At 39.0% G+C, this 25,924-nt stretch overlaps 1 protein-coding gene across 1 annotated transcript in view; it reads left to right on the plus strand.

Annotated features, from left to right (window-relative positions):
- Window positions 1-25,924, plus strand: part of SVEP1 (sushi, von Willebrand factor type A, EGF and pentraxin domain containing 1) — a 117,475-nt gene that overhangs the window by 60,555 nt on the left and 30,996 nt on the right. Inside the window, exons 17-36 of the mRNA XM_021525012.3 lie at window positions 357-518; window positions 1,246-1,407; window positions 2,259-2,420; window positions 2,965-3,059; window positions 4,187-4,283; window positions 4,920-5,033; window positions 5,904-6,017; window positions 6,897-7,098; window positions 8,053-8,210; window positions 9,302-9,503; window positions 10,202-10,377; window positions 11,693-11,817; window positions 15,135-15,258; window positions 15,775-15,945; window positions 17,987-18,160; window positions 21,118-21,237; window positions 21,997-22,173; window positions 22,938-23,022; window positions 23,335-23,526; window positions 25,757-25,924. Of these exons, the coding sequence (XP_021380687.2) occupies window positions 357-518; window positions 1,246-1,407; window positions 2,259-2,420; window positions 2,965-3,059; window positions 4,187-4,283; window positions 4,920-5,033; window positions 5,904-6,017; window positions 6,897-7,098; window positions 8,053-8,210; window positions 9,302-9,503; window positions 10,202-10,377; window positions 11,693-11,817; window positions 15,135-15,258; window positions 15,775-15,945; window positions 17,987-18,160; window positions 21,118-21,237; window positions 21,997-22,173; window positions 22,938-23,022; window positions 23,335-23,526; window positions 25,757-25,924 (2,980 nt within the window). The remainder of the gene's footprint in view (window positions 1-356; window positions 519-1,245; window positions 1,408-2,258; window positions 2,421-2,964; window positions 3,060-4,186; window positions 4,284-4,919; window positions 5,034-5,903; window positions 6,018-6,896; window positions 7,099-8,052; window positions 8,211-9,301; window positions 9,504-10,201; window positions 10,378-11,692; window positions 11,818-15,134; window positions 15,259-15,774; window positions 15,946-17,986; window positions 18,161-21,117; window positions 21,238-21,996; window positions 22,174-22,937; window positions 23,023-23,334; window positions 23,527-25,756) is intronic.

A 25,924-nucleotide genomic window follows, 5' to 3' on the forward strand; every position in this document is an offset into this window, starting at 1 on the left:
TCTAGAGGATGTTTATGTTCCTAACCAAGGCCTGTGGAAAAGGGATGCTTTGTACCCAGGATTCCACTCCCAGGGGGAAATCAGGCATATCCCTGCTCAGCCATACAGAGAAAACAGTGTTTGGTATGCAGTCTTTTAACCCTATTAGTCCTGTGAGTGATGCATAGCTAAGATGGGTATTGGATTCCATTTCTTGTGCATAGTTACATCTTTGCATTGTTCCAGATCTCCCTATCTGCTGGGGAACAAAGCCACATTTCATAAAAACATTGGCTAAATGGGAACTCCTGAGGCAAGAGAGGTATTTATGATTTCTCCCTCTGAGGGAAACTTAGGTTTCCAACATTACATTACAGTCAACTGCCCTTTGGGTACCTATTACTCCCTGGAGCATCTTACCTGTGAAAGCTGCTGGACTGGATCCTATCAAGACGAGGAAGGGCAGCTGGAATGCAAAAGTTGTCCATCTGGTAGCTATACTGAGTATCTACACTCTAGAAGCATCTCCGACTGCAAAGGTAAGGACTGTTGTCTTGTTTGGACAGCCACTTCTGAATTCTTGGTGACAGCCTTTTGGACCCCATGGTCGAAGTACTGGAATGAAGCTAGTGTGTGAAAGGGGCGGTCCTAATTGCACCTTAATGCATATGCATAAGGAAATATCTAACTTTTCATCACTGCTCTGCTATGCAGGGTGCCCAGGCAGAGGTTCCGAGAAGAGTTGGTGTTTGATGCTTTCTTTAATTTCTGTCTTTCTTTTCTGCATTTCAGTTCTGTGATTGCATTTTCCAGACACTAATACACTTAGTATAATTCCATTGTCATCCTTGCCAGCCACTTTCCATCCTACCCTACAGTGCTGAAACATTGAACAGCACAGAACTGCTATGTGTTCATGACTTCTTCTGAAAAAGAAATAGCTAGTTTGATTTAATTTTTATTATCTTTATTGTCATTAGTTTTGTTGATTAAAATGAGTAACTAAGTTGCAGTAAATCGTCTGTGAGGCTGATTGCAGAGAATTCACTTGTTAATAATTCATAATTGCACTATCACTACCCTACCACAACTGTCTTTTTTTATTTATTTTTTTGCTCTTTATACCTATTAAGTCCTTCAGAGTAGAGTATGCTCCAGAAATAAAATTCCTTGTGATGTGTATTGTGATTTCATTATTTTAAGAAATCAGGAGCCATGTTTCCTGTTAGATATTGTTTAAACATTTTGAACTCTTTTGCCTTATAGCTCAGTGCAAGCAGGGAACTTATTCACCTAATGGCCTTGAGACATGTGAAACATGTCCACTTGGAACATATCAGCCATCATTTGGATCCAGGAATTGCATCTCTTGTCCAGAAAATACATTAACAGTAAAAAGAGGTGCTGTGGATGTCTCAGCTTGTGGAGGTTTGTAACAAAAAGGGTAATGAATTATTTTAGACTAAATATTAAAAATGTCTAAATTGTTGTTTAAACATCAGCTAATGTTATCCAATTCATCTGACTCAGACTGAATACCTCTTCTGGTTAAGTGTAGACCAAGGAACATTTTCCAGTAAAATGATAAGTAATTTCGTGTTACCAATTCTCCTCCTTCTGATTCTTCTGTAATGAGGAATAAAATGAGATATGTGATCGGTACCTAAATGAAAATAGAATATTTTTCCTTACAGAAGGGAAAGTGAATTGTCACTACTATTTCTCCCTTGTTTTCTGTACAAAAATTCTGAATTTTAACACAGTTTGCTCAGTAATTTTTTCAAAGAAATTCTCCTCAATTGCCTTTGGCAAGCTTTGCTGGAAGAATTCCTGGGGAAATAGTCTGTAAGGATTCATGGTGCAAAAAAGTCTTGTCTTTGTCCTTACTCCTTCTTGAAGAGGAAAAAAACCAACATCAAGAATTAAAACAAACAAACAAACAAAAAACAAATTAAAAAAACCAACCAAACAATAACCAAAAAACAGGTGTGAGAGACAAAAGGGCAGTTACATGTAAAAGCTGCCTCCAGAGAAGCAAAAGTAGTAAAATTAAATACTTCCTAGATATTTCCATAATCTTTTGAGAACAAGGTGGTATCTCACAGAAGATTTTAAATCGATATTTCCTAGAGTTGTGAATTCCTGGCAGATTTCATCCTGTTCCTTTTAAGTCTAAGAGGACATTTTGACAGGAGAAAAGAGAATGATAATGAAGAGGTGAAGTAAGGTGGATGTACAAAAGATCAGGTCACTCAAGAAAGGTTTTCCTCCTCTTGCAGTACCATGTCTTGCAGGCGAGTTCTCTCGTACAGGTTTGACACCTTGCTACCCTTGTCCCAGAGACTACTATCAACCAGACCCAGGAAAGTCCTACTGCTTGTCTTGTCCCTTTTATGGAACAACAACCGTTACTGGTGCCAGGTCCATCACCGATTGTTCAAGTAAGCCAAGTCATCTCTGCTGGATGAAGTGAATAAGGGGAGCATCTAAAAGATAGCCAGAAGTAGTCTTAAGAGAAAACATCCCACTTGCTCTCTGGACAAATGTAGGACTTTTATTTCAAGCAGTGAAGTTCTCAGCTGGTTCTGCCTAATGGTGTTGCCACTGCTTTTAGGACTAACTCTGATGCATGCCAAGGCTCAATAAATAGAGTATACATATGCAATGTGTGTGTACCTTGCCTATGTGTACTATGAACACATGCTATAGAGAGAAATATATATAAAAATATACTAACACGTGTATGCATGTATGTATCTGTATATAAAAACATATGAAATATTTTTATGTGTAAACATATGTATGTGTTTTAGAAGTGTTTGTCCTTACAAATTCATATTTTTGTAATGGGTAATGTAAAGTTTCTTTTCACTTTTTTCAGCATATCTTAAGGCACATTTCTAACATGTAATTATAATGCCCCCATGGAATAGGGACCTTGTTACACAGTATTATTAACAGTGCTTTCATATCTTTACACTTTAGGTTTTGGCTCTACTTTTTCAGCAGCTGAGGAAAGTATAATGATGGTACCAGCCTTCCCAGAAAATATCAGCAAGCAGTACAAAGTCAGCAGTCAGGTGAGGACAAGTGTTATTTTCCAGAGCTATCTCAAATGAAAGAAAAAGCCCTTCATGCAGCAGTAAACAAGTAAGATCTTTTTAACTGTAATTCTTTTGCTGACTTTATTTCCTGAAGAGATGAAATCAATGGTTAAGAGGGGAACACTCAAACTCTCTTTGTAATCATAGAAGAACTTTCACTGAACAGAGGAAACACCATCAGCTGTTGACAATCTTAAATTCTGTTTTTGAAGCCTTCACCTGATGTATTAAATACTTATTGCATTTGTAAAAGAAAAGTAAACTACATGGAAGAGGTTCAGACAATCTAGAAAAAGTACATTGTCCGTGTTCAGTCATCTGAGGACTTCCGTATGCTGAGTTCCAGAAGATGCTACCAGACATCTTAGTCTCAGATGTAAAATCTTGAGTTTACATGTTTACATGTTGTAACACAGATACACTTGAGAGGAGGCTAACAGATCTCCATTTTGTTGTGAGTACCCTCTCTGAAATACAGGCAAGTGAAACTAGCCAAGTGTCAATGTTTGCTGGAGATGCCTCTTTACCCCCACCCCCTCACCCCCAGTCTGTAACTCTTGACAAGACTGCTTTGATTGAATTGGAATTTGGGATATTGTGTACAAAGGAGCAAAGCTGACTTGTGACAAATTTGGCCTGAAACATTGTATAATACAGGGACAGGAGACAGATTTATCTCCTATGGTTTTAGTTGACCATTTACTCAAGGGCTTTGATGAATTCAGGTTTGCAGGAATAGGAGAAATTATGCCACATGGTGAAGTTTCCTGTCAGGTCACCTAATGGCCAGTAGCTGATGTAGCGGGATGCAAAGTGGAGGATTTGCATATAAATGTAGTTTAATATAAACTGTGAATCATAGCTCAGACAGTTTTGAGGAGATTTTGCTAACTAAAATGTAAGTTAAAAATAATATTCACATTCGTGGTATTTTTCAGTAGGAAAAAGCACAAATGGTTAGCATGCTGAGAAGACAGAGGAGGAGAAGCTAAAGCTGGTGACTTTTTATCCCATCTTTCCAAAGTAACTGATGAGGCATACAATTTGAAACTAGAGTATTGTGTGCCAGCTTTGCTATAAGTGTAAATTTGTGCCTTTGGCAGGTCTTTCATGAGTGTTTTCTGGAACCGTGCCACAATAATGGGACATGCAAGCAATTGGGAAATGGATATATTTGCATATGCCCGCTTGGATATACAGGTAAAAAACTGGGAAGCAAGTGAAGTAGCTACTACTTCATGATGCCCTTAAAATGAGGAAGTTTTAAGGAACAAAGCATTTCAGTGTAGCCTAAATAATTGGAATATTCATCACATGTTTAGAATATATAAAAAAATAGATACTTCTTCATGTCCTTGCTGAATTATGTTGTGTTTTGCAGAAAAGGTTTTGATTTGGATTTCTTGTAATGGAAATAGTGGATGTGAAAATCCTATCACTTGGATTAATGTTAATTTATGATTAACAAAATCTAGAAATTTGCAATCTTGACAGCTAATTCCACCTGTATGGAGCCTGTACTTGTCTTCAGTGTTAGCCACCCAGTTGCTTCAAATCAAAGAGATGTCTTCTAATTCAGCTGTTATCGAGAAGTTACTTTTGATTGCCCCTCTCTGAAGCTGATCTGTCTGTTGCCCAATGCACATCACACCTTTCTAACATCATTTTTCTCAGATCTATGTTAAAGCACAACCTAATGAAAAGATAATGAACCTGAATGTCTGCTAATGTAGGCAATTAATTGTGTTTTCCTACATTAGGGAGTCATGGCATCTATTTTTCTGAAGAATTTTAAATTTTGTCTTCCTATTATAAATCCTTTATTTTGCATTCTAGGCTTGAAATGTGAAACACAAGTTGATGAGTGTAAATCATCTCCTTGTCAAAACAATGGAATATGCAAAGATGGCATTGGAACCTTTGTCTGCCACTGTCAACCAGGCTATTCAGGTAATTTGTTTCACTTTATAGCTTTTCTTCAGACAGGCTTGGTTTCTGTGCCAAATAAGTATCACAAAGCACAAGTGCTGTGTAATTCCACATTCCATTTGTAACAGGAAAACTATATGATCTACAGGTTAGAGTAAGGTTCTACTATATCTGAATAGGTTTTGAAATAAAAGGGCAAGCATCCAAGGACAGGGTGTGGGAGTATGTGTGTTTGTGTGTGTGTATGTATCCTTCCCTTTTGTGACATTTCTGGTCTGAAAAAAGGAAAAAGGTTTAGGGAATTAGTAAATACTAACAGGGAAAGTGCTTGTGAGACTGGCTGCCCAGCTAGACACAGCATTCATGTGGTTGTTTTACTGCAGCTTTAGGAATAAGTGAGTGGTCTTTTGATTATGTTTTTTCTCAGTGTTTTTAACTGCCACCAGCATGCACGTTAGAAGTATTGGAATTTGTGGGCAAACTAACACACTTGAATAGCTGGACAAAACAGCACCTGATTTCTAAATATGGAAATAAAACTACTGGAGAGATAATTTTGTGTAATTTTATGCTTGTGTTTTCCATTAGAAATGGTCTCCCTCACAGTTCCTGTTTATGACTAAATATTTATTGACACCAGCATTAGCTGGATGGGTTTTTAAATGTTATAAAGATACACAATGGACTTTGCACATTGATCCCAGCATCTAAATAGCACAGATTATCTTTGTAGCTGTTGCAGTAGTGCTCTCAATCACATAATTTTGTCACCTGCTCTCGGTAACCTTTGTCATGCTCATGGTATGGTATGTTTCACTGTTCACATGCGGTCACTGCAGCATACAGTCTCTGACTGTCTTGATCATGCCGTGTAATCCTTGGTGTTCAAAGGTCTCTTGTGCGAGGAAGACATAAATGAATGTAGCTCCAGTCCGTGTATGAATGGAGCCCGCTGTGTTGATGGCAAGAACAGTTACCGCTGCACATGTGCAAAAGGCTTCACAGGTACACCTGGTTCTCTTTGAGTCAGCTTTTACTTTTTCTGACCAAAAAATGTGTCTTCCTACCCTACCCGAAGTATTTCCATCTCACTGCTATTAGCATTATATATAATATATTACATCTTAATGTAAGTTAGGGATGTTCCTTAGGTCCACCTGGTGTCTTCGACTCTCCATAGTGTAAACGTGACTTCAGAAGGATTTACTAAGTGCTAGATCTTCAATTAATAATGTTGCTATGAGCTTGCTAAGCGACGTTAAGGAATGAATAACAATATTCTAATGGGTTTAAATAATTTGTTTTAATTTTATTTAAAAATAAAAATATTTTAAAAGTAGATAAAATGGTCTATATTAAAACTACTCCCCAGTCTTATAGTCTGCTTTCACAGGTTTCTATAACAAATGCACATATCTGTTGATTATCATGTCGCCAAAAAGCTCCACCATAAAATCACATGCAGTATCAGTGCTTGTGACATAGAGACTCCTGCACATCATAAATCACAGAATCATGTGCTTCTGGCTTTCACATCTTTCCTTAGAGTTAGGGTTTCAGCCAGATGTCTTTTCTAGTCTGTTTTCATTAGTTGCTCAGAATAGTTTCTCAGGTGATTTCCTGGTTCGCCCTGAATTAGTCACATTTAAATTCGACAGTTTGCTACATGTTATTTCCATAACTGTTAAGATGGTTCCCATAATTCTTCTGTGTTTACTTAACCTCTGTTAATGGAGTAAATTCCAAACCTGCATGGCTACTCTGATGCTTGTTTTTCCTTAGAAGATCAGCTATATCCTTTTAAAAATTGACATGGGTTAATAATCTTATTTCTTAGGTAAATTCAATCTAGAGCTGTTACTTTGTTCTTTTTTTTTCCCTCAGGTGATCACTGTGAAAGGGAGATGAATGAATGCCTTTCCAACCCATGTCTTAATAGGGCTGTTTGTGAAGATCGAGTTGGAAGTTTCTCCTGCAAATGTCTCCCAGGTTTTACTGGTGTCTTGTGTGAAAGAAACATTGATGAGTGTCTCAGCAGACCCTGTAGGAATGGAGCTACATGCAGAGATGGTATCAACAGCTTCAGGTGAAAAACAGATGATTGATGTAATATAATGTGGAAAGTCAGTCTTGTTGAGATGCCTCAGCCTGTCAGATTTCAGCAAGCATATTTTGGCAGACTGATCCAAAATAAGTGGTCCCTTTATGAAGACTAAAGGAGATCTTAAAAGACAAGAAAATATATCCGAGTGTCTTGACTCTTAAAAAATTCCAAGGTAAACTGCAATGAAAATATGCAGAGTTTGAAATGTAAGACTGCATGGTTTTAATATTGATCTTCCAAAAGATGTCCATTTTTACAAACTCAGGGATTTATCTTGCTTTCCACTGGAATAATACAGGATGACCAATTATGTACCTGGTAATACTACATTTCTATAGCTTGGAAAGAAAAGGATAATAATTTTATGATTTCGAGTATCTAAACTCAGATTGGATGCTATAAATGCCATCAGAAGTGTCATATCCTAGATCACTGTATAGGTAGACGGGCCAGCTGTTAATGTCTATGTTTAGTTTAGTCTTTCCCTCCCAAAAGCCCTAGAAGTTTTTATGCCTTCCAAACACATTGGTTTTCCAAGTATCAAAGGTTTTGGTGTCTTTATACTGGCATGGTTTTCCCTATATATAAAGGTGACTATCTGAAAAGTTGAATACCTCTCATCTTTAATTCTGTGTATGTAAGAGGTATGTTTTACTCGTGGAGTTGCAATGGTTATGTCTCAGAATTTAATATAAAGAAATTGAGGCTGTTTAAATATTGTATTGTTCCTGTCTAGAAGTGTTATTATGCAGCTAATAGAGTACAAGCATGCTTAAGAGGAATGACCAAAATAAAACCCCATTAATTCTGTAGTATATCATCTGTTGGTTTCTGTAGTATTGTTATATACCGTTCTCATTGGCAGATCTGGCCTCATAGCAGAATTCTTTGTTATGACAGCTGTCACCTTTGAAGTGTGCTTCTCTTCCTCCATAGGTGTCTGTGTGTGGCAGGGTACACAGGACAGAACTGTGAAGTGAACATCAATGACTGTGCCTCCAGTCCCTGCTTAAACCAAGCCACCTGTGTGGATGCCTTGAACTCGTACGTTTGTAAATGTCCCCCTGGCTTTACAGGCAGCAGGTGTGAAACAGGTACACAGGACTAAGTCTCAGAAAAAGGTGGCTTGACTAAGTCTCTGTGCAAGATTTTCACTGGCTGGGCTGATTTCATACAACTTCCCCAGAAAGTAGTTAGGTTGGTGGGACTGTGAGAGGATGAGTGAAACCTGTGTGACTGCAGCATTAATAACTGTAATTGCAGACAAGTAACAGCATGTGTCTGAGTAATTTCTCTTTTCTAAGGCATGGTTCTAGCTTTTTAATATCCTGTAGGTCTATTGAGTTTAATTTGTATTTGCTCTGTGTATCTGAGTTTAGTAGATCTTTCTGCTTCTTGTATTTTGTGTGGGGCTTTGTATCACAGGGCTGGAGATCAGTAAGTGGTAGTCTTAGCTTCAGAAATCCTAACAAGCAAAAGAGTATCAAGTTTGCTATGGACAGGTGGCATGGGTCACACCCACAGCACGACTTCCTCCGGGATACTGGAGACCACAAGGCTCAAACCCCTCTCCCCAAAAATGATAAAGTAGCCAGTGAATCTTTAAACAGAGGCAATTTTGATTTCACAAAGACATAAAAGACATTTACAGCTGCCATCCCATGTCAGAGTTTAACACCCACCTTTCAAGAGAGCTCCACTTGATAATATCCTTGTAAAGCATGTCACTGTTCATTGAACAATAGCACAGAAATGCTGTCCCATACCAGGCAGTGTATTTCAGTAAGTCTAGAACAGGAAAAATCTTGAGTTGCTTTGGGGTTATTCTTCAAAGCTTGATTAAATGGAACCAGCTGATTATACATCTTTATATTGTTGGATGGTAGATGGTAGATGGATATGTCATTTCAGTGATAGAGGACAGAGAAGGAAGGCTCCTGTTCATTGCTAGATAATCAGTGTCTTTTCCAGATATTTGTCTTCAAGCACTATATTCTAGCCTTGGAAAGCTCTGTATGCTGGCTGATGTTAGACTGCCAAAAGTTCTTTCTACTGCTATTCAAGTTAGTGAATAATTTTTGTAGCAGGACTTCATTCCACTTTATTGCATTTGCTTAGATTTCATTAGATTTTCTTTCCATGTTTGTGTGAATATTGTGCTGAATACTCTTTTTCTTCATTGCAGAACAGTCCTCTGGTTTCAATCTTGATTTTGAAGTCTCTGGTATCTATGGATATGTCATGCTTGATGGTGTTTTACCATCTCTTGGTGACATCACCTGTACATTCTGGATGAAATCCACTGACACCACAAACTATGGGACTCCCATTTCTTATGCAGTAGAAAATGGAAGTGATAATGCATTTCTTCTGACTGATTACAATGGGTAAATCACAGTTTTGCTCTTCTACAGCTTACAGATGTCTTGGATTGATAAAGGAAGTGTAGAACGGAAGTTTGAATGTAAGCTTTGCCTACTTTAGGGTAGAAAAATCTGCATCCAAACTCCCTTTAAAGAGTTGTCTCTTTGTTTTTTGTTTGTTTGGTTTTTGGGGTTTTTTTTGCTTTGTTTCCATCACTTTTTGTGCTATAGAAGAGTAATGGCAAGACAGCTGTGCATTTAGACAACATGATTTTTTTCTTTATTCACATTTTTTCTTAATGACTCATTGAAATAATGAGTGAAATTAATGGAGTTCAGCACTCAGAGTACTTCTGGTATGATTCTAAAAGCAAAACATGACTTGTACTTTTACAAAAGCAGAGTATGACTTGTAGTGTGACTCCAAACTCAACAGGAAAATTTAGGAATCCACTATGCAGCCGTGACTTGAGCCTTAATTCTTAGTTACAAAAACATGTCACTTATTTCACCATGCTTTGCATATGATAACCAACTTCTAAGTCCTCTGGGAGAGAGATATAATCTACGATCATCTTTCCAGAGAGATTTCTCATATGATAGTTATCACATGCCAGTTATCTTTTTTAATCAAATAACATTTCTTTGAGTCATGGGGGACAGACCATGCTTTTAAAGTAGCTGCATGCAGCTGAGTATGCCTGTGTCTTCATTCCATGCAGCTGGGTTCTTTATGTGAATGGGAAAGAGAAGATAACAGACTGTCCTTCAGTGAATGATGGTAACTGGCATCACATTGCAGTGACATGGACATGCAGGGATGGGGCATGGAAGGTGTACATCGACGGAAAACTGTCCGATGGAGGCAGTGGGCTCTCTGTTGGATCAAAAATCCCTGGTATGTTTTATTTATATTATACCACATCTGTTGCCTTCGTTCTGTTTTTATTGCAGAATATGCAAGAAAACATTTAGGTGTTTTTAGTATATATTGATGTTTCCACCATTTCTGAAAAGCTTGTGCTTGCTGTTCTTTTTTTTTTTTTTTTTTTTTTTTTTTTGTGAGGACAGTTCCACTTATTCAGCATCACTGAAGACAAAATGCACATTTCTACGGTATACTGGTAGGTAACTTGTTTTATGGGCAACACAGTTTAGTCCACAAATGAAGATGTCCAGGGCTGGTTTTAGGATGGCTTTGTGAGAGTAAGTGTCTCACTCAACAAAATAAAGTTTATCTGGCATTTCCCTTACATATGTGTATTCAGGGTTGATTGACTTAGCCTGTTCCTGTTCTTTTCAGTCATGTATTTGAAGTTATGTTTGTATTTTTTTCTAACAAGGTGGAGTTTGCTATTTCATTGTTTCCTGTAATCAGTCATCTAGAGAGTAATATCAGAAGGCATAAAAAGGAGTATCTTCAGCATTGAAAAGCTATGACAAGCCTGGTATTATTTGGCTGCAAAGAGGTTTCATTTTGGTACTCTTTGCATACTGCCATCTTCCAAATTTACACAGGATTTCAAAATACTATTTTATTAAAATAAAAAAACACAACATTAAAGCATTTTAATCCATGATCCTTATGTTTGTCCCTGTCTTTCCCCCTTAAATTGGAGTTCTCTCCAGAGAACAAAGACCTAAGGAAGTGTGCTGTCTCAATTACTTTTTGACTTTATCCACATACCCTGTGATGTAGAAGGTGCCTATTCACATGTGAATGGACAAGGACAATAAATTTAACTTTTCTGCCTTGTGTCCAAGCATTAACTATTCTCAGTGTGCTTCTGAGGGTGTAGAATCACATTTGTCCAGTACAACTTTGTAAGCTTTTGTTTAAAGCAGGAAGTGTAAGTTGGTATTGTAAAATGTGCCCCACCTGCTCAAAATTGTATTTTATGCTGCTATGTGTTGTGCTTCAAATACTGACCTACAAGTGATTTCTTTGAGCCAATATAATTCCAGCCACCAGTGATTTCTGCTCCCATATGTACTTGACAGTCACTTCCAAATTGCTAGGTTGACCTATCTCAGTCTAACGGAAGGCTTCACAGAGGCTTTGCTGAGAGAGTTTGTTGAAGGTGTCTGGTCTTCACTGCAAAATCCTAGCAACACAGGGCAGCAAAATTTTTGTTTTGCTTACTTTTTAATCTTCTGATGGGATCCTGGCTGTAAGGCTTTGTTTCCTACCCCTCTTCAATTTCTGAGTTTAGGTGGCGGTGCACTTGTGCTGGGTCAAGAACAAGATCAAAAAGGAGAAGGATTCAACCCAGCTGAATCTTTTGTGGGCTCCATCAGCCAGCTCAACATTTGGGACCATGTACTTTCTCCACAGCAGGTAAGTCCTCAGTGCAGTGTTTGAGCAGAGGGCTCTGAAAATAGGATGAACATTTCAGAAAGCATTCTAGGTTAGTGTATTGGCTAGACCTCTACTCCCACAGAAGTCAGTGGGGACTAGATGGAGTTCTGGCTTAGAGTAGTAAGCTTAGTGTAGTTAGTAAAGTAGCTTTAAGCAGAACTAAGTCTGGTACAATCAACACTGAGTCACCTTCTGTTTTGATTGAGCCTTTCTGTAGTATGTGGCTTCAAAACAGGAAGGAAATAATGTATAAAAATTAACAGTACTGCTAGAAGAGAGAGAAATACAATTACATAAGTAAAGTGCTTGTTTTACAGACTATGTACAGTTTTCTCATTCTGCTGTTAAAACTTCATAGGGGAGACATCACAATTTCAGTCACTGCATTAGACACTGAAAAATCTGAGCTATATAGTTCCAGAAAAAGTCTGACAGAGCAGATAACTGACTACTGAGTTACACATAATCAGGTACCTAAAATAGTTTGGCAGCACTAAACTTCCACTGAGTTAAAAATTAATAAAGACTGAAAGATGCCTGCAAGGACAGTGATCCCTCAACTTTTCTGGGAGCCAAGCTTCAGTGCTCAGTTATCCTCAAGTGGAATCTCTCTCTCTATGCCTAGTTGGGACCTTGCACTTTCATTTATGACTACTGGTTGTGTCTTCCACCATGTGCTGCTGTATAGGCCTGTATGTACCTGGTATCTCCCCCCTACACAGGGTTCTACTGGGAGGTGTCCCCATAGCTGTTTCTGCCCCAGGCTGAACCAAGCTCTCTTCCCAGGGCAAATGGGAGGCAATCCGTCCCTGAGCTTGCTCCAGCTTGTCAATGTCTTTCTTGCTGTGAATAACACGAAATGGAATGCAGTACTTCAGATGTGATCTAATAAGCACTGAGAAAGAATAACCACTTCCTTGGTTTTCTGATGGTAACCTTATTCACACAGCCAAGGATGCTGTTGGTCCTCAATATTTCCACAGTGCACAGCTGGCTAGTACTCAGCTCATTAGCTGCCAGAGTAGCTAAGTTCTTTTCCACAGAGTTTTTTCCTGTTCTTGGCTTTGCTCACCTATATTGTTCAGAAGTTTTTGCCTTCTCATTTTTCCTTGTTGAATTTTTGAAGTCTGGGTTGGCCCTTTACTCCAGCCTGTCAAGGTGCCTGTCCTTGAATACCCTGACTGGTGATACTGTGATACTTGATATTATCTGCAAACCTGATGACAGTGCTCCATCACTGCTTCCTGCAGTGACCTTGCTATCCTGAAGGTCAGTAGTGTTAAACTGCTGATAACACTTTAACAAAAAAGAAAAATCTTTAAAGTTAGAGGCATTTCTTTGGGGAAGAATCTTTGGATTACAAGGTTTTACTATTCTCCCGATTTTTCTTAAAGTTGTGTCACTAATTGGTGGTTTATAGCTGTTTGTTATCCATGATCCAAATAAGAAATAATAACATGAATAGAAAAAGAAGTAGAATCTTTGTTTCCAGCATCCAAATATCTCCTCTGTTTATTTCTCTGGTTCTTTTAGTACTTTTCCTCTCTGATAGGTTTAAAACTACCCAACAATCTGCTATGGTCCTTGGCTTTTAAGGTCACCAACTGTTGCATTGCCAATCAGATCTTCAAGTTTTTGTCCTCTAGCAGTTTTGAAGCTGATAAGTGTACATGTAATCACATGTAATTACAGGGCACACTGGTGAAGAGTTTTAAGTGCAACTTTCTGAAACTTTCTCAGTAGTTGCCCCTCTTTAATGACAGGTCTGATTGAATTCCAACTTGGTTCAGATGCAACTTAGTTAGGACAAGGAAGAAAATCCTGCTATTCATTTATAGTATCCATAGTACTCATCTGAAAATACAGATGTAACCCCAGACAGGAAGCTGAGCTCCATAAGCTTCCTATACAATTTTTACCTCATTAATTTTGGAGTTTGGAACAGTAAAATTCTATTGTAATATGTTATCGTTAGGTTTATTCTGTCAAACGGGAACTATTCATTAAGTCTTAACTTTCTATTCTCAGTCATAAAGGACAGCAAGGTGACAGAATATGTTGCTTAGTGAGTAAAGGATGGTGGAATCTAGTCTTTCAGATTTTTCATCACATACTTTAGCTGCTTATTCACTTGCACATTAATTTTGTTAACTGTGACTCTGGTAGCTTGTTGTTGAGTAGACAGCAACAGAAATATGAGTAGTTTATAGGAAACTGTGAAGTCCTTTCTGGCCCTCCACCATCATATGGCTTGAAAGGGCGATTACCAAACTAGTTTTTCCTACATTGGTTATTTTTTTAATGCAGTTGCCTTGCAATTTGTTTGCAGCCTTTGGCTGAAGCAGTTTTCATTGGCACAAGTTGCTGAAATGAGAATTTTGAAATGGCCTCAGAATAAACAGAGAACATCAGCTCCTTCTCCAGCTATCCTGACTCTAGAAAAAAGTCCAGTCTGCCTCAATGGGTTCAGAGTAGGGATAATGTGAGAACAAATCACTCCAAAGTTTATGTACCTTTCCTTCTCACAAGGATAGAAAGTGTAGAACATTATTCTTGGTAGTTGAATTTATCTACTGGAAATTTGACAGAAGACAATCACCCATCTGAGAAAACTTTTCCATCAGAGACATAGGACCAGATCTTCTCTCAAGATACTAATCTGCTGTTGGTCTAATAGTGTGTTCCTTTGTTCCTTCTGTACTTAGCTGGCCTATGTAGTTCCTGTTTCTATACTCCCTGTCCTGCTTTGGTTGGGCCTCACCTACAGTGTTGTAGAGAGTCTAGTTAATACAGTTCACAAAACTTGTGTTCTGGAAACAACAAATTGCCTTATTAAGCTTCTCCTTTTTGTGTTTCTGTCCCTTATATGTGGTGCAGTGCTAGCAGTTTTCAGAATACAGATCTTGAACATTAAGTTCCTTTTGGCTCGTATTTGACATTTTCTGCAAATAGTTAAGTGTTCTCTTCAGGTTGCAGCCTCATTACTGTCTTTTCCTGTGACATGGATGTGTTCTTCTTTTACACTAACAAATGCAATTGTGTCTCAAGAACTGTGTTCAATACCTTCTTTGTACGTCAAGTAGTTCTTCAGGTAGTGACTCAGCATGAACTGTCCATATCTAGATAGCTTATCAGAACAGAATGATAAGTACTTCAGCAAGGAACCTTTTGTACTAGAAAAGATGAGCATTACTCCTTGTTCTAGTGTCGCATACATGCATGAAGGGAATATTTTTTTAATATTCTTTTCCTACACTGTCCTTAAACATCACTAACCAACTGTTTTAAATCCACAGGTAGAATCTCTGGCTACATCCTGTCCAGAAGAACTGCAAAAAGGAAATGTACTAGCCTGGCCAGATTTCCTGCCAGGAGTTGTTGGAAGAGTGAAGATAGATTACAAGAGTATATTTTGTGCTGGTTAGAACTTTACTTCCTAGAACCCACTTTTTTTATGAGCAATACTACAAGACTCTTTTATGGGGTCAAGCTAGCTTGCAGCTAGCTTGCAGCCTTTGCTCTACTAACCTTGAATAAATTATTTTGATAATTTGACAGTTAGAACATGCAGTCCTTCATTCTTCAAATTCCAGGGTTTTGTAACAAAAGTTCATTGAAATCTCTGACAAAAATGCATTGCTTCCTGAATTGAGATGGGAAAAGACTGAAGATGGTAGTAGATCAGAAAAAAAAATCCTGCCTTTTGTTCTAAAAATCATTGTATTGTATTAAAATACCTGCTTCCTCCTTGCTTCCTTTTCTGTAGATTCCTTTTCTGATTTTATATGTTGATGATTCTCAAAACCAATTCAACCCAAGTGGGATGTAGCATGCATAACATTTGAGAAAAATTTTCCCTGGATAAATCACATAGCCAATTTATTCATTTCAGCACGTAGCTGTACCTCTTACTGAATGCATATATTCTGTTCACAGATTGTCCATCTTTGCAAGGATCCATACCACATCTGCGGGCCTCTTCTGCTGATTTGAAGCCAGGGTCAAAAGTGAGCCTTTCCTGTGACCCAGGGTTCCAGATAGTGGGAAACTCTGTTCAACACTGCCTTAACCTGGGACAGTGGACACGGCCTTTTCCTCGATGTGAAAGTGAGTTGTCTCAGTGAGCTGGCAGGATTAAGAAACCCTGGTATTTATTTGGATCCTATCACTATTCATGGTCTGGTTTTTTTGCAGCTATCATACACGTGAATCCATCCATGTTACAGCATATACATATATGCTTAAAACTAAACATGTTTTGCTGAGCAGTAACTGTATCATGAGCAGGTTCTTACATGTTTTTCAGTCAGTTTTTAATATCTATGGCTGATAGAGAAATTAGTCCATTTGTATCAGCAGTCTGGTACTTTTCTCCTCAGTGGCATCAGGAATGTGGAAGATGAACAGATGCTAGAATATCTCTGTGATTTTTAGATGTCACTGAGAATGTCTGGTTTGAAGTAGAAGCCTTGACTTGAGTAAGTTATGACCTAATTTCTTTAAAGGCAGCAGATATTTCTGTTAGGACTTGGAAGTGCTCCAAGATTTACAGGATTTCTTCAAAGAAACTGAGCCGTATGCATTCAGACTGCCAGGTTTCTTTTGATTCTATGATTCCTGCTCCTGCTTTCTCCTTTCCTTTGGTCCTCCTCTGTTGTGACTGCACATATGACTGCAGTTGCTTGTGTTAGAGCTGATTACATTTTTCATTTCAGCAGAATAGTAAATTAGCTTCAGAAATAGATATTGCATAATCCTATAATTTATATGTAGTTTGGAGAAAATTTGTTAAAAATTACTTTAAAATAGTTTGATCTAAATTTTAATGTCTTCCTCTTTATTCAGTTATTTGTAGCAAGTCTCGTCTTCTGTGTAAATAACAGCATGCCTGTGAGGATTTACCCAAAAGCAAGTTCTGCTGAGCAGAAGGAAAGCTCTCTGGCAGAGACAGCTCTGCACTTTCTTGGTGTATGATCTGTGACAACCACCAGAATCCTGTTAGTGTTCTGATTTCTCTGCATTGGGCCAAGCAGTTTTACCTGCTGAGCACAGAACTGAGACAGAACAGGACTGACCTGCCACAAGCAGACTGGCCTTTACTTTCAAGGTAGCTGCTCCACAAGGTCCTGATGAATGAAAGTTACTTGAAGATACCTATTTCCTGCTACAATGAACATTAGTCTATATTAATGGTGTAGGCCTGAAAAAGTAATGACTGAATCAGGCTCAGTGTGATCACTGTCTTCACCCACCAGGATCCTTTTTCTCTTCCTAATGCTAAATACCCCCCAAACCCACAGATGCCTGAGAGCCTGTCATTGTTACAGGCTCTCCAGGCCTATTCCTTCCCACCAAGTACTTGGCTTCCATCACTATAGGCTTTAAATTCTTGTTGTGGGATCCTTGTACACAGCTAGGGCACTAGGACTTGCTATATCCCATGTAGCTACAAAGATGAGCTGTGTAGCTGTTGGAATAAGTTCAAGCCTTTTTGATTGGGATAAAGATGCACAGAAGCAATTCTGCTAGAATAAATAGAAGCCTCTGGTAGGCAGGTACAGGGATGTTTTCTGCTGGCACAACTGGAATCAGGTGGGATTATTTGCTATAGTTAATCTAAGGGATGCCCTGGGATGCATGTGAAGTTAGTTCCAATCTCCATCATGCATGCATCCCTCATCTCAGGCCAGGACTGTAACTCTTAGCAGTCTCTGTTGGCTACTTTTGCAGTGTTTAAACACAGCAAAGCTGAGCTTGATTTTCAGCAAAGGGAAGTAACAGCAACAACAAGGCAATCTCAGTTTTCCTTTTTCTTTATCAAGGATTATTTCTTATCAGAAGTGTTCTGTGACTGAAGGGAATCTGCTCAGATCTCAGCCACAGATGTCTCCTCCAGATCTAGCAAAATTTTCTTAGCAGCAGCTGGAAAGTCCTGTTAAGACTCCTATTAAGAAATACCCAGACAACAAGACCCTCCACTAGACCTGGAATTGATTAGCTATTTCAGAAAAGGACCGGGCCCTCTTGCTAATGGGATAGTACAGCTGCAGAGAAAAACATGCAGTAGTGGCTCTCATGTGAAATTATTCTCAAGATGATCTGTGTTTGCTCTGCTAATGCCTGTGCCATCTTTTCACCCATGTTGCAGGAATCAGCTGTGGAGTGCCTCCAACTTTAGAAAATGGATTTTATTCAGCTGAGGACTTTTTTGCTGGCAGTACTATTACCTATCACTGTAACAGTGGCTACTATTTGTTGGGTGACTCCAGGATGCTCTGCCTGGACAATGGGAGCTGGAACAGTATTTCACCATCATGCCTTGGTAAGATGTGACATACACTTGGATGCATACAGTGGCAATCTTGCACTTCTCCTGTGCCCTTAGGTTTGAGCAGACATTCATTCTGAAATTGTGGAGGCTAACCACAGTCATGAAGTCATAATCCAAAATATTCACTTTTCTGAAATACTATGCTTAGCCTTACATGAAACCAAAACTACATTCTGTCACCTTTTTCTCTCTATCCTCTTGTTTGCCCCACATCCTGCACTTATCAAACATATATAAAATTATATAGGCCTGCATTGCACTCCCAGCCTTTCTCCTTCTGTGTCCTGCAATCTTTGCCTTCTGTGCTTCTGACCAGTGCATTTTGTTGCTCTCCAGTGTTTTCAAGGCAGTGTCCATGCTCTCTGACCAGGTACTTTTAGATATTTCACACATGGACATTGTACTACTTAATATCAGATTTACTCAACTGAAGACAGTAGATGATGCACAGGATTTCCTATCAAGTTGAGTGATACAAAAAGTACTGCATAGCACAACAGAAACAAATTCAGGTTACTTAACAAAATACAGCAATTGTAATACACAGTGCAGGCATAATTCCAGTCTGTTTCCCATTATCAAGCTCTGTAATATGTTCACCATCATGACCTTGCACATTCCCAGTAGCTGGAAGGAACGTGTGAATTAAGGTCAGCTCAAGCCCATTAGGAGTTGTCCTACATTTATACCTCAGGTTCACCATGTATTTATCTCCACTCCTCCATGATGGTCTGGCTAACTCAGGAAGACATTCACACTCTTTAATGAGCTCAAGGAGAAGCATTTACACTGCCAGCTGATATCCACTCAACTGTCAATTGATGTTTACCTAGAAGAAAGGCTACCTTGCTGTCTCCTTAGTGGGCAGATCACCTCTGTCAGTGCTCTCTGAGCCTTTTTTCCACTGTGGGGGTTTTTTTGGTGAGTCAGACATGCCAGACAGCAAGCAGCTGCAGCACTGAGAGGGCTGGGGAAAGTTCATACAGTTGCCACACGGTAATTTACTTGCTGGTCAGATGGGTCTGATGTGCCAGGTGCAGTGGCACAAGCTGAAAGATGTAGAAGGCTGGCATTGTACTGTGTACAGTGGACTAGGTGTCACTGGTCTTGCAGGGCCACATCTCCAGCCTACCCCTGCTGGAATCCACTAGCTACCTGTACTTGGATTGCTGCATCTGGTTGTAGTGGATCTTAGCAATGCCTCAAATGGGAGTTGCACAGTAAAAAACTGGCAAGATTTGTGTTTGATTTGTCTCCTAATTCTTTGTAGGTATAGCACTTTTTTTTTTTTTCAGTAAAGACAAGCAAAATAAATGCCCAAAGTCTTTTAGTTCTGCCAAAATTCACTTTGGAGTAGAATCCATCTAGTTTCATAGCATCCTGTCCAGCAGCACTCCTTCAAAATCTACAAACAGCATCATAGGTGCGTCAAGGCTGTCTAAATAGTTCAGTTTCCACCACACTGTAGGAGTCACAATGTTCAGAAGGAAAAAGCCTGTGCCCCACCTTCCAGCTTGCCTCGTCTCTCTTAAAGCAGCGTTATGGGAAAATGAAAACGAGAGTGGATTTGGCACCCTGACCCACCATTTACCTTTCTGACTCATGCTTCAGGGAGTTGCTAACAAAACCTGATACGCCTATGCCCTGAAGCATTCCTTTTGTTCTGTTAGGGTCTGACTCACAGTGTAGTTCCACCCCAGTAGAAGTCTCTTGCCTAACAAGACATTACAGAAGAAGCAGTCATTCCAGTTCTGCTGTGCTAGCACTTTGCATTCTCCTGGTACTTGTGTAATTAGCAACTGTCTTGGCATTCCTATACAGCTGTCATGCTGCATATCAGAAACTCCTTTTCTTTACAATGTGTTCTGGTCTTTTCATGCTGGTCAGACTCATCCAGCAGTGAAGAGTAAATCCTCCAATTCAGTAGGTTTTCTTGCTTTTTTAACCAGTGCTTTTTTTACTGGAAATGGACAAAGAAATGGACTGTGTTTCTGCAAGGTATATCTAGATCAACAGGTGTCCTGAAGAATTGTTCTATCTCTCTCTAATACTCTGAAACATGCACATTTATAAACAGAGAGTAATCCCTGAGACTAATCACTGATGGGACTTTTCAATTAGATACTTTGAAACTGACTCTTTGCAATTTTATCTAATTGTTATCATACCAAGAATATTTCCTTACTGTCAAAATTAAAAGATTTTATTAAGTATTCTAGAGTGAGGGATTTTTTTTTTTTTTTTTTTTTTTGCTGCATTGTACCAAACTACATGGATCATAAATTATCAATTGGGATTTTTAGGTGTTAATATCATGTAAATAGTTAATTACAATAACTAACAAATTTTTAATTAACTTTACCTTTTCTGGCAACTGCAGGCTCTTTTTGGGCCTAGTCTAATTCTCTTCATCAAAGATGGGGCTCTAATATTTTCAGAGTATTTCCCCTCTTTACTAAGTTTTCCTGTCTTATAAGTAGGAAGGTTGAGATAGAGAGGATTTCCCAAGCAAGAGTTTAATGCAAAAAATCCTTCCTCAGAGTGTCTATGCAGTAGACAATAGTAGTAATAATAGTAACAATAGTAGTAATAGTAGTAACAATAGTTACGATATCTGTTCTTTTGCAGTTTGGAAACCAGACACTTTATGTGGAAGCAGTGACTGAAAGTCAATAATATTTATCTCTAATTTTCTCATATTGTGCAATACTGTAGAATAAATTACTATTAAAATTGTAATAAAACTTCACAGTGAGTTATAAATATTTGTTTAAATATTAATTATTTTTACCAATAGATGAAAAACAGTATTTGCAGTAAGTGATTTTTAATTATACTACTTCAAGTAATTCCTCTGGACAGTAAGACGAATTTAAAACAAATGCTTGCAACAAATAACACACTAGAGTCATGGGTTTTGTGGGTTTGGTTTTTTTTGTTTTTTGCAGATGTTGATGAATGCGCTGTCGGATCAGACTGTGATGAGTACGCATCTTGTCTCAACACGAATGGATCCTATGTTTGCACTTGCACCCCTCCTTACACAGGAGATGGTAAAAAATGTGCAGGTATGGGAAAGAAACATATCCTGCTAGCCTTTCCAAGACTCTGTATAGGCCAGTATCCTGCCTTCCAGTTGTGAGACAATAACTGGATCTAGGACAGGCATGCTTTCATCTCCAGGTCAGTTTAGTCTGGATGGGCTGTGATAAAGTGTCTCCTTTTGTTTCTTGAGAACTCACCTCTCTGTATGGATACAGCTGTCATTGGGATGCTGCTTCAAGACATACACACATACAAAAACCTTATTGCACACGGAGAACAAGACCTGGGAAGGCCACAGTGTTTCACTTCTCAGAGCAGAGCTGTGCAGTGAAGAAATATTTTAACACAGGCTTCTGAGCAGGGCTAGAGCTGCCTGTAGAAATATTAAACAAGGTAACTTTGGATGAAGATAACTAGACAGTGACATAGGCTGGCATAAAAGATAGCTGGGCAGTTTTCATGTTCAGGGATGGACATGCTGGAATGGGCTTTCCCTCACAAAGGGAGAAATTGACTGTAAGATGTGTTTGCTTCTGACAAGGAATGTAAACCCAGTTACTGAGGGCTCTTCCATGTCAAGATTATCTAACTTGCATGAATCTTCAGTGTCTGTCACTTACACATAAAACAGAAAAGACTGTAAACTCCTTATGTAAATTACTTTAGTGTTTCCCATGTGCTTTGCCTTCCTGCTTTCAGCAAATTCCCAAGGATCTCCTGTAATTTGTTCATAAAACCTGACACAAAAATATATTATTCATAGTTTCACTCTTCCTCCTCAGAACCCGTGAAATGCCATAATCCAGGAAATCCAGAGCATGGCCATTTACATGGGGATACTTATAGTGTTGGCAGTCAAGTAACATTTTCCTGCCAAGAAGGGTTCCAGCTGACAGGAGCAACAAAACTTACTTGCATGGAGTCTGGAGAGTGGAGCCACCCAACACCCTATTGTAAAGGTTGGTTCCTAGGGGTAATGCATGCTGAAATGTGACTAACATTAGACAGATGGAAGGGGCAAAGTAATAGTGAAGAGGCTTTAGAGACCATGGCAGCTTATGAAACCCTGTCCTAGCAGATCTGGATGTCAGTGTTGAAGTCTTTGTTTCCTTAAGACATAAGCACAGTTGTCATGTTTGTAGTGGTTCTCTCTTACGCAGATTCTCCAGTGCGTCAGAGGTAAAGACTGTCTAATGCAAGCATTAGAAGTGTTCTTCTAATTCTAATTCTTTTTCACCCAGTCTTCCGTTTTCAAGCAATTAATCACTTAATGACCATTAATTGCCTCAGTGGATAAAAAGCAACCAGAAAGGACAGGCCGATGCATGTACATAGTCATTATATAATAGCAGAAATTGCTTCTTTAGAAAACCAGAACAAATGAGATGAAGCAACAGGTAAAGTGAAGAGTTGACAAAGACTTTATAAGCAAAAAAACTATTACTTTGTCCATAGAGAGAGGTAGATATGGAGTACTCTTGATAGCCAAGCATGTGGTTTGTAAAGCAGTTATAACTATATACTTCCAATTAGTTCAGTTTCTCAGTAAGGTGAAGTCAGATAAAGAGTCTTAAACATCATTTACAGATTAGTCAAGAACTCATTGTTACCTAGGGCTTTATACTTCTTGAAATCCTTTCAAAGAAAACAAAGCAAATCCTAATTTTCTGTTCATTTTTGTTTGTGTTATATCAACCTCTCTTGTATTCCTGTCTTTTTAAAGCTATATCCTGTGGTGCTCCAGTTATTCCAGAGAACAGTGCCATTTTTGGCTCAAATTTTACATACCATAATAAGGTGGTGTACAGGTAGGAATTCAGTATGTTTGAAGTGCTGTATTAATAACTGATTGACAATCTGGCAGCAAATAAGAGTATGGCTGAATTGAGAGATTGGTTGAAATGAAGGAGAGGAGCAAGATGGGATTAAAATAATCTAAAGACATTTGTTTATAGAGTGGCTGTTCATTAGCAGAACTATATGTTTATTCCAGTATTACTTCTCTATTCCCTGAAAAGAAAGATGGTTTATGCAGGTGTGGATGATGAGAAAAAAGGGATGGCTGATTATGTTGTGTGTGAAAGGCTCTGTTTGATAGCACTTCTTTTCTTCTAATGCAGATGCAATGATGGGTACAACTTGGTGGGTGAAAAGGAAATTCTGTGCCTTGCTAGTGGTGTTTGGAATCATGCTCCCCCCTCCTGTGAAATAGTGATGTGCCCTCCCCCACAGGATATCAGCAATGGAAAATACATATTCAGTGGCACAACCTACCTTTCCTCTGTATCATACACCTGTGACAATGGATACAGGTAAATGCACAAACATGCCTGAGCCAAATGCAGGTGGCATGCTTGTTAGAAGGTCTGACTTACATCTGCAAAAGAAAAAGCTGAGATCATTGCTCAGAATGATAAAATACTAAAACAGAATTGGAAAAGACTTCTTTATACCTTGAGAGTACTTTCTGTATTTTATCCTGAACTGGAGCAGTTCAAAGTGACTCAGGATTTTCTATATACATATGTAATGCTTTCATTTTACCACCAAACTCATAAAAATATTTTGAATATTTGAAAAATAGTTTTCATTATTTTTAAAAGTTCTCATGCCTTTACAACTGTAATTCATATTATTTTTGCTATTAGTTCCTTTTGTGAAAGAACTTTCTGGAAGCTACTAATTTCCTCCTTGAACCCTTTGTACTAGCAATTTATTCTAAGGTTTTGTTCTGTTTTTCATTTGTAAGCAATTATACTGCAAACACATCTTTAACATGCTGTGTGGTGTTGAATTTTAGTTAAATGGCATGCTCTGTCTCACCCCTCGAAATGGTATACTTTATTCCAAGCCTGCAATCCTCCCCTGAAATATCCTGTGTCTGTAATCCCATTGACCCAAATTTTATCACACGCCCACTTGGAATCTCCCTGTTAAGTGTGCTGGTGGGATGAGGGTCTCTCTTAGCCGGGTCTCTTGGCCAGGGCTTTCCTGGGGTGGGACCCCCAATAAACCCTCATCTAACGAGCACCTCGTGAGCCCTGTGGAGTCTCCTTGCCTGCCCGCTGCTACAGCGAACTCACAGCTTGGGGGTCCCCCCACACGCACCGCAACAATGCTGCAACTAAAAATTAACACCTCAACGCTATATACAAGGATGTGGCTTTTCATGCAGGTCTCTGCCTCCCCTGATATCTGCGTGTACCTCTAGCAGATATATTCTGACATAAGCGGTCCCGTATGGACCTGTTTAGGGATGATTATTTTCTACATTTTCCTGCTGCAATCATTTCCTTGTCCAGATGCAGGCCAGTAGGTGAGGTGTGTTCATTTGGTGAAAGTTTTAATTCCATTAGTACAAATAGATAAGTCAGCTGCAGCTCAGTGTAGTGTTCAGTCATGGATTCACATTGTGAGTTTATCTGCACCCCACCAAACTAGGCAGTACAATGAGTTTTTTGACTGTGGACTTTGGACATATAGGCAGCAAATACCATGTCAGTTTTGATTCTTTGTCTTTACCTGTCTACCATAGCTTGGTGAGAGAGATCCTCTCTCCTGTGGTTACCACTCCAGAGGAAGCCCTCTCAAACAGTGCCCATCTTATGCATTATTTCTGGATCCAATCTCTTCCTTCAAGCACCTTTTAGCTGTTTTTAAATATACTGCCACAGGTAGGCAAAGCCCTACTTCACTGAAAAGAGTCTGTGTCAAATTTTTAAAAGCATTACAGATCAGTGTTCTTTTCCATTAACTTATTTCAGTCAGCTAAACATGGGGGTCTAATACCATTTGACACCAAATTGTAGGGAATCAGACACTCCCATGCAGGGCTCTCAGATATGATGTGGGCCCTACAGGGAACACGCAGACAGCTGACACAGCAGCTGGAGACAAGGGGCTTCACCCAAGACATCTCAGGGAGGTGTTTCACACTCTGTTCAGACATCTGAGTCACACCATCTGAATCAATCCTGTTTCCTCAGATAAGGAAATCAAAAAATACCTCAATTTCAAATATGTGTGGCCATTCACTCATTCATTCCTTCTTTTGCTTCCTGAAGTAAATGAATGCCTTTTTGTGAACAAACTTGAAATGGAGCATTTCTTTCAGTGTCCTGGGTGAAGATAGTGTTTTAAGTCCTCGAGTGAATCAGGCAGAGGCCTAGTTGCAAGTCTCAAGACTGGCATGTTGTTGATGGCATACAAATAGATTTTTTAGATTAAACAAATATTTATTTCTTTTGTTCTCAAAGATGGGCAAAGCTACAGCAGAAATTGTGTGTATCTGCACAGAGCATTGAAGCTCCACAAGAAATCCACCAGCTTGCTCTTCACGGTGATGTGAAGACCAGCTTTTTTAATAGCATCACAGTGTTTTTCCATAAGCAAAGCCCCTTTTCCATGAGAATCTGGCCCCTACTGAAGTCAGTGAGAAAGACTCCATAGTCTCACTGGGGCCAGAAAGCAAAGCAGCTCTTCCTCTCTCTGTCCCTCACCCGGAATGAAGTGGCAGCCTTAATAATGATCTTTGTGTCTCAGCCTTCAGGGACCTTCTATACTTGTCTGTGCATCTTCAGGGAACTGGAACAGCACACCACCAGTGTGTGAAATTGTGTCTTGTGGACCCCCTCCTGCCATCAAAGATGCGGTCATCAAAGGAGATAACTTTACTTTTGGAAACACGGTCTCTTACACGTGTAAGGAAGG

The sequence above is a fragment of the Lonchura striata genome, chromosome Z (genome assembly GCF_046129695.1).
Source record: "Lonchura striata isolate bLonStr1 chromosome Z, bLonStr1.mat, whole genome shotgun sequence".
Classification (NCBI taxonomy): domain Eukaryota; kingdom Metazoa; phylum Chordata; class Aves; order Passeriformes; family Estrildidae; genus Lonchura; species Lonchura striata.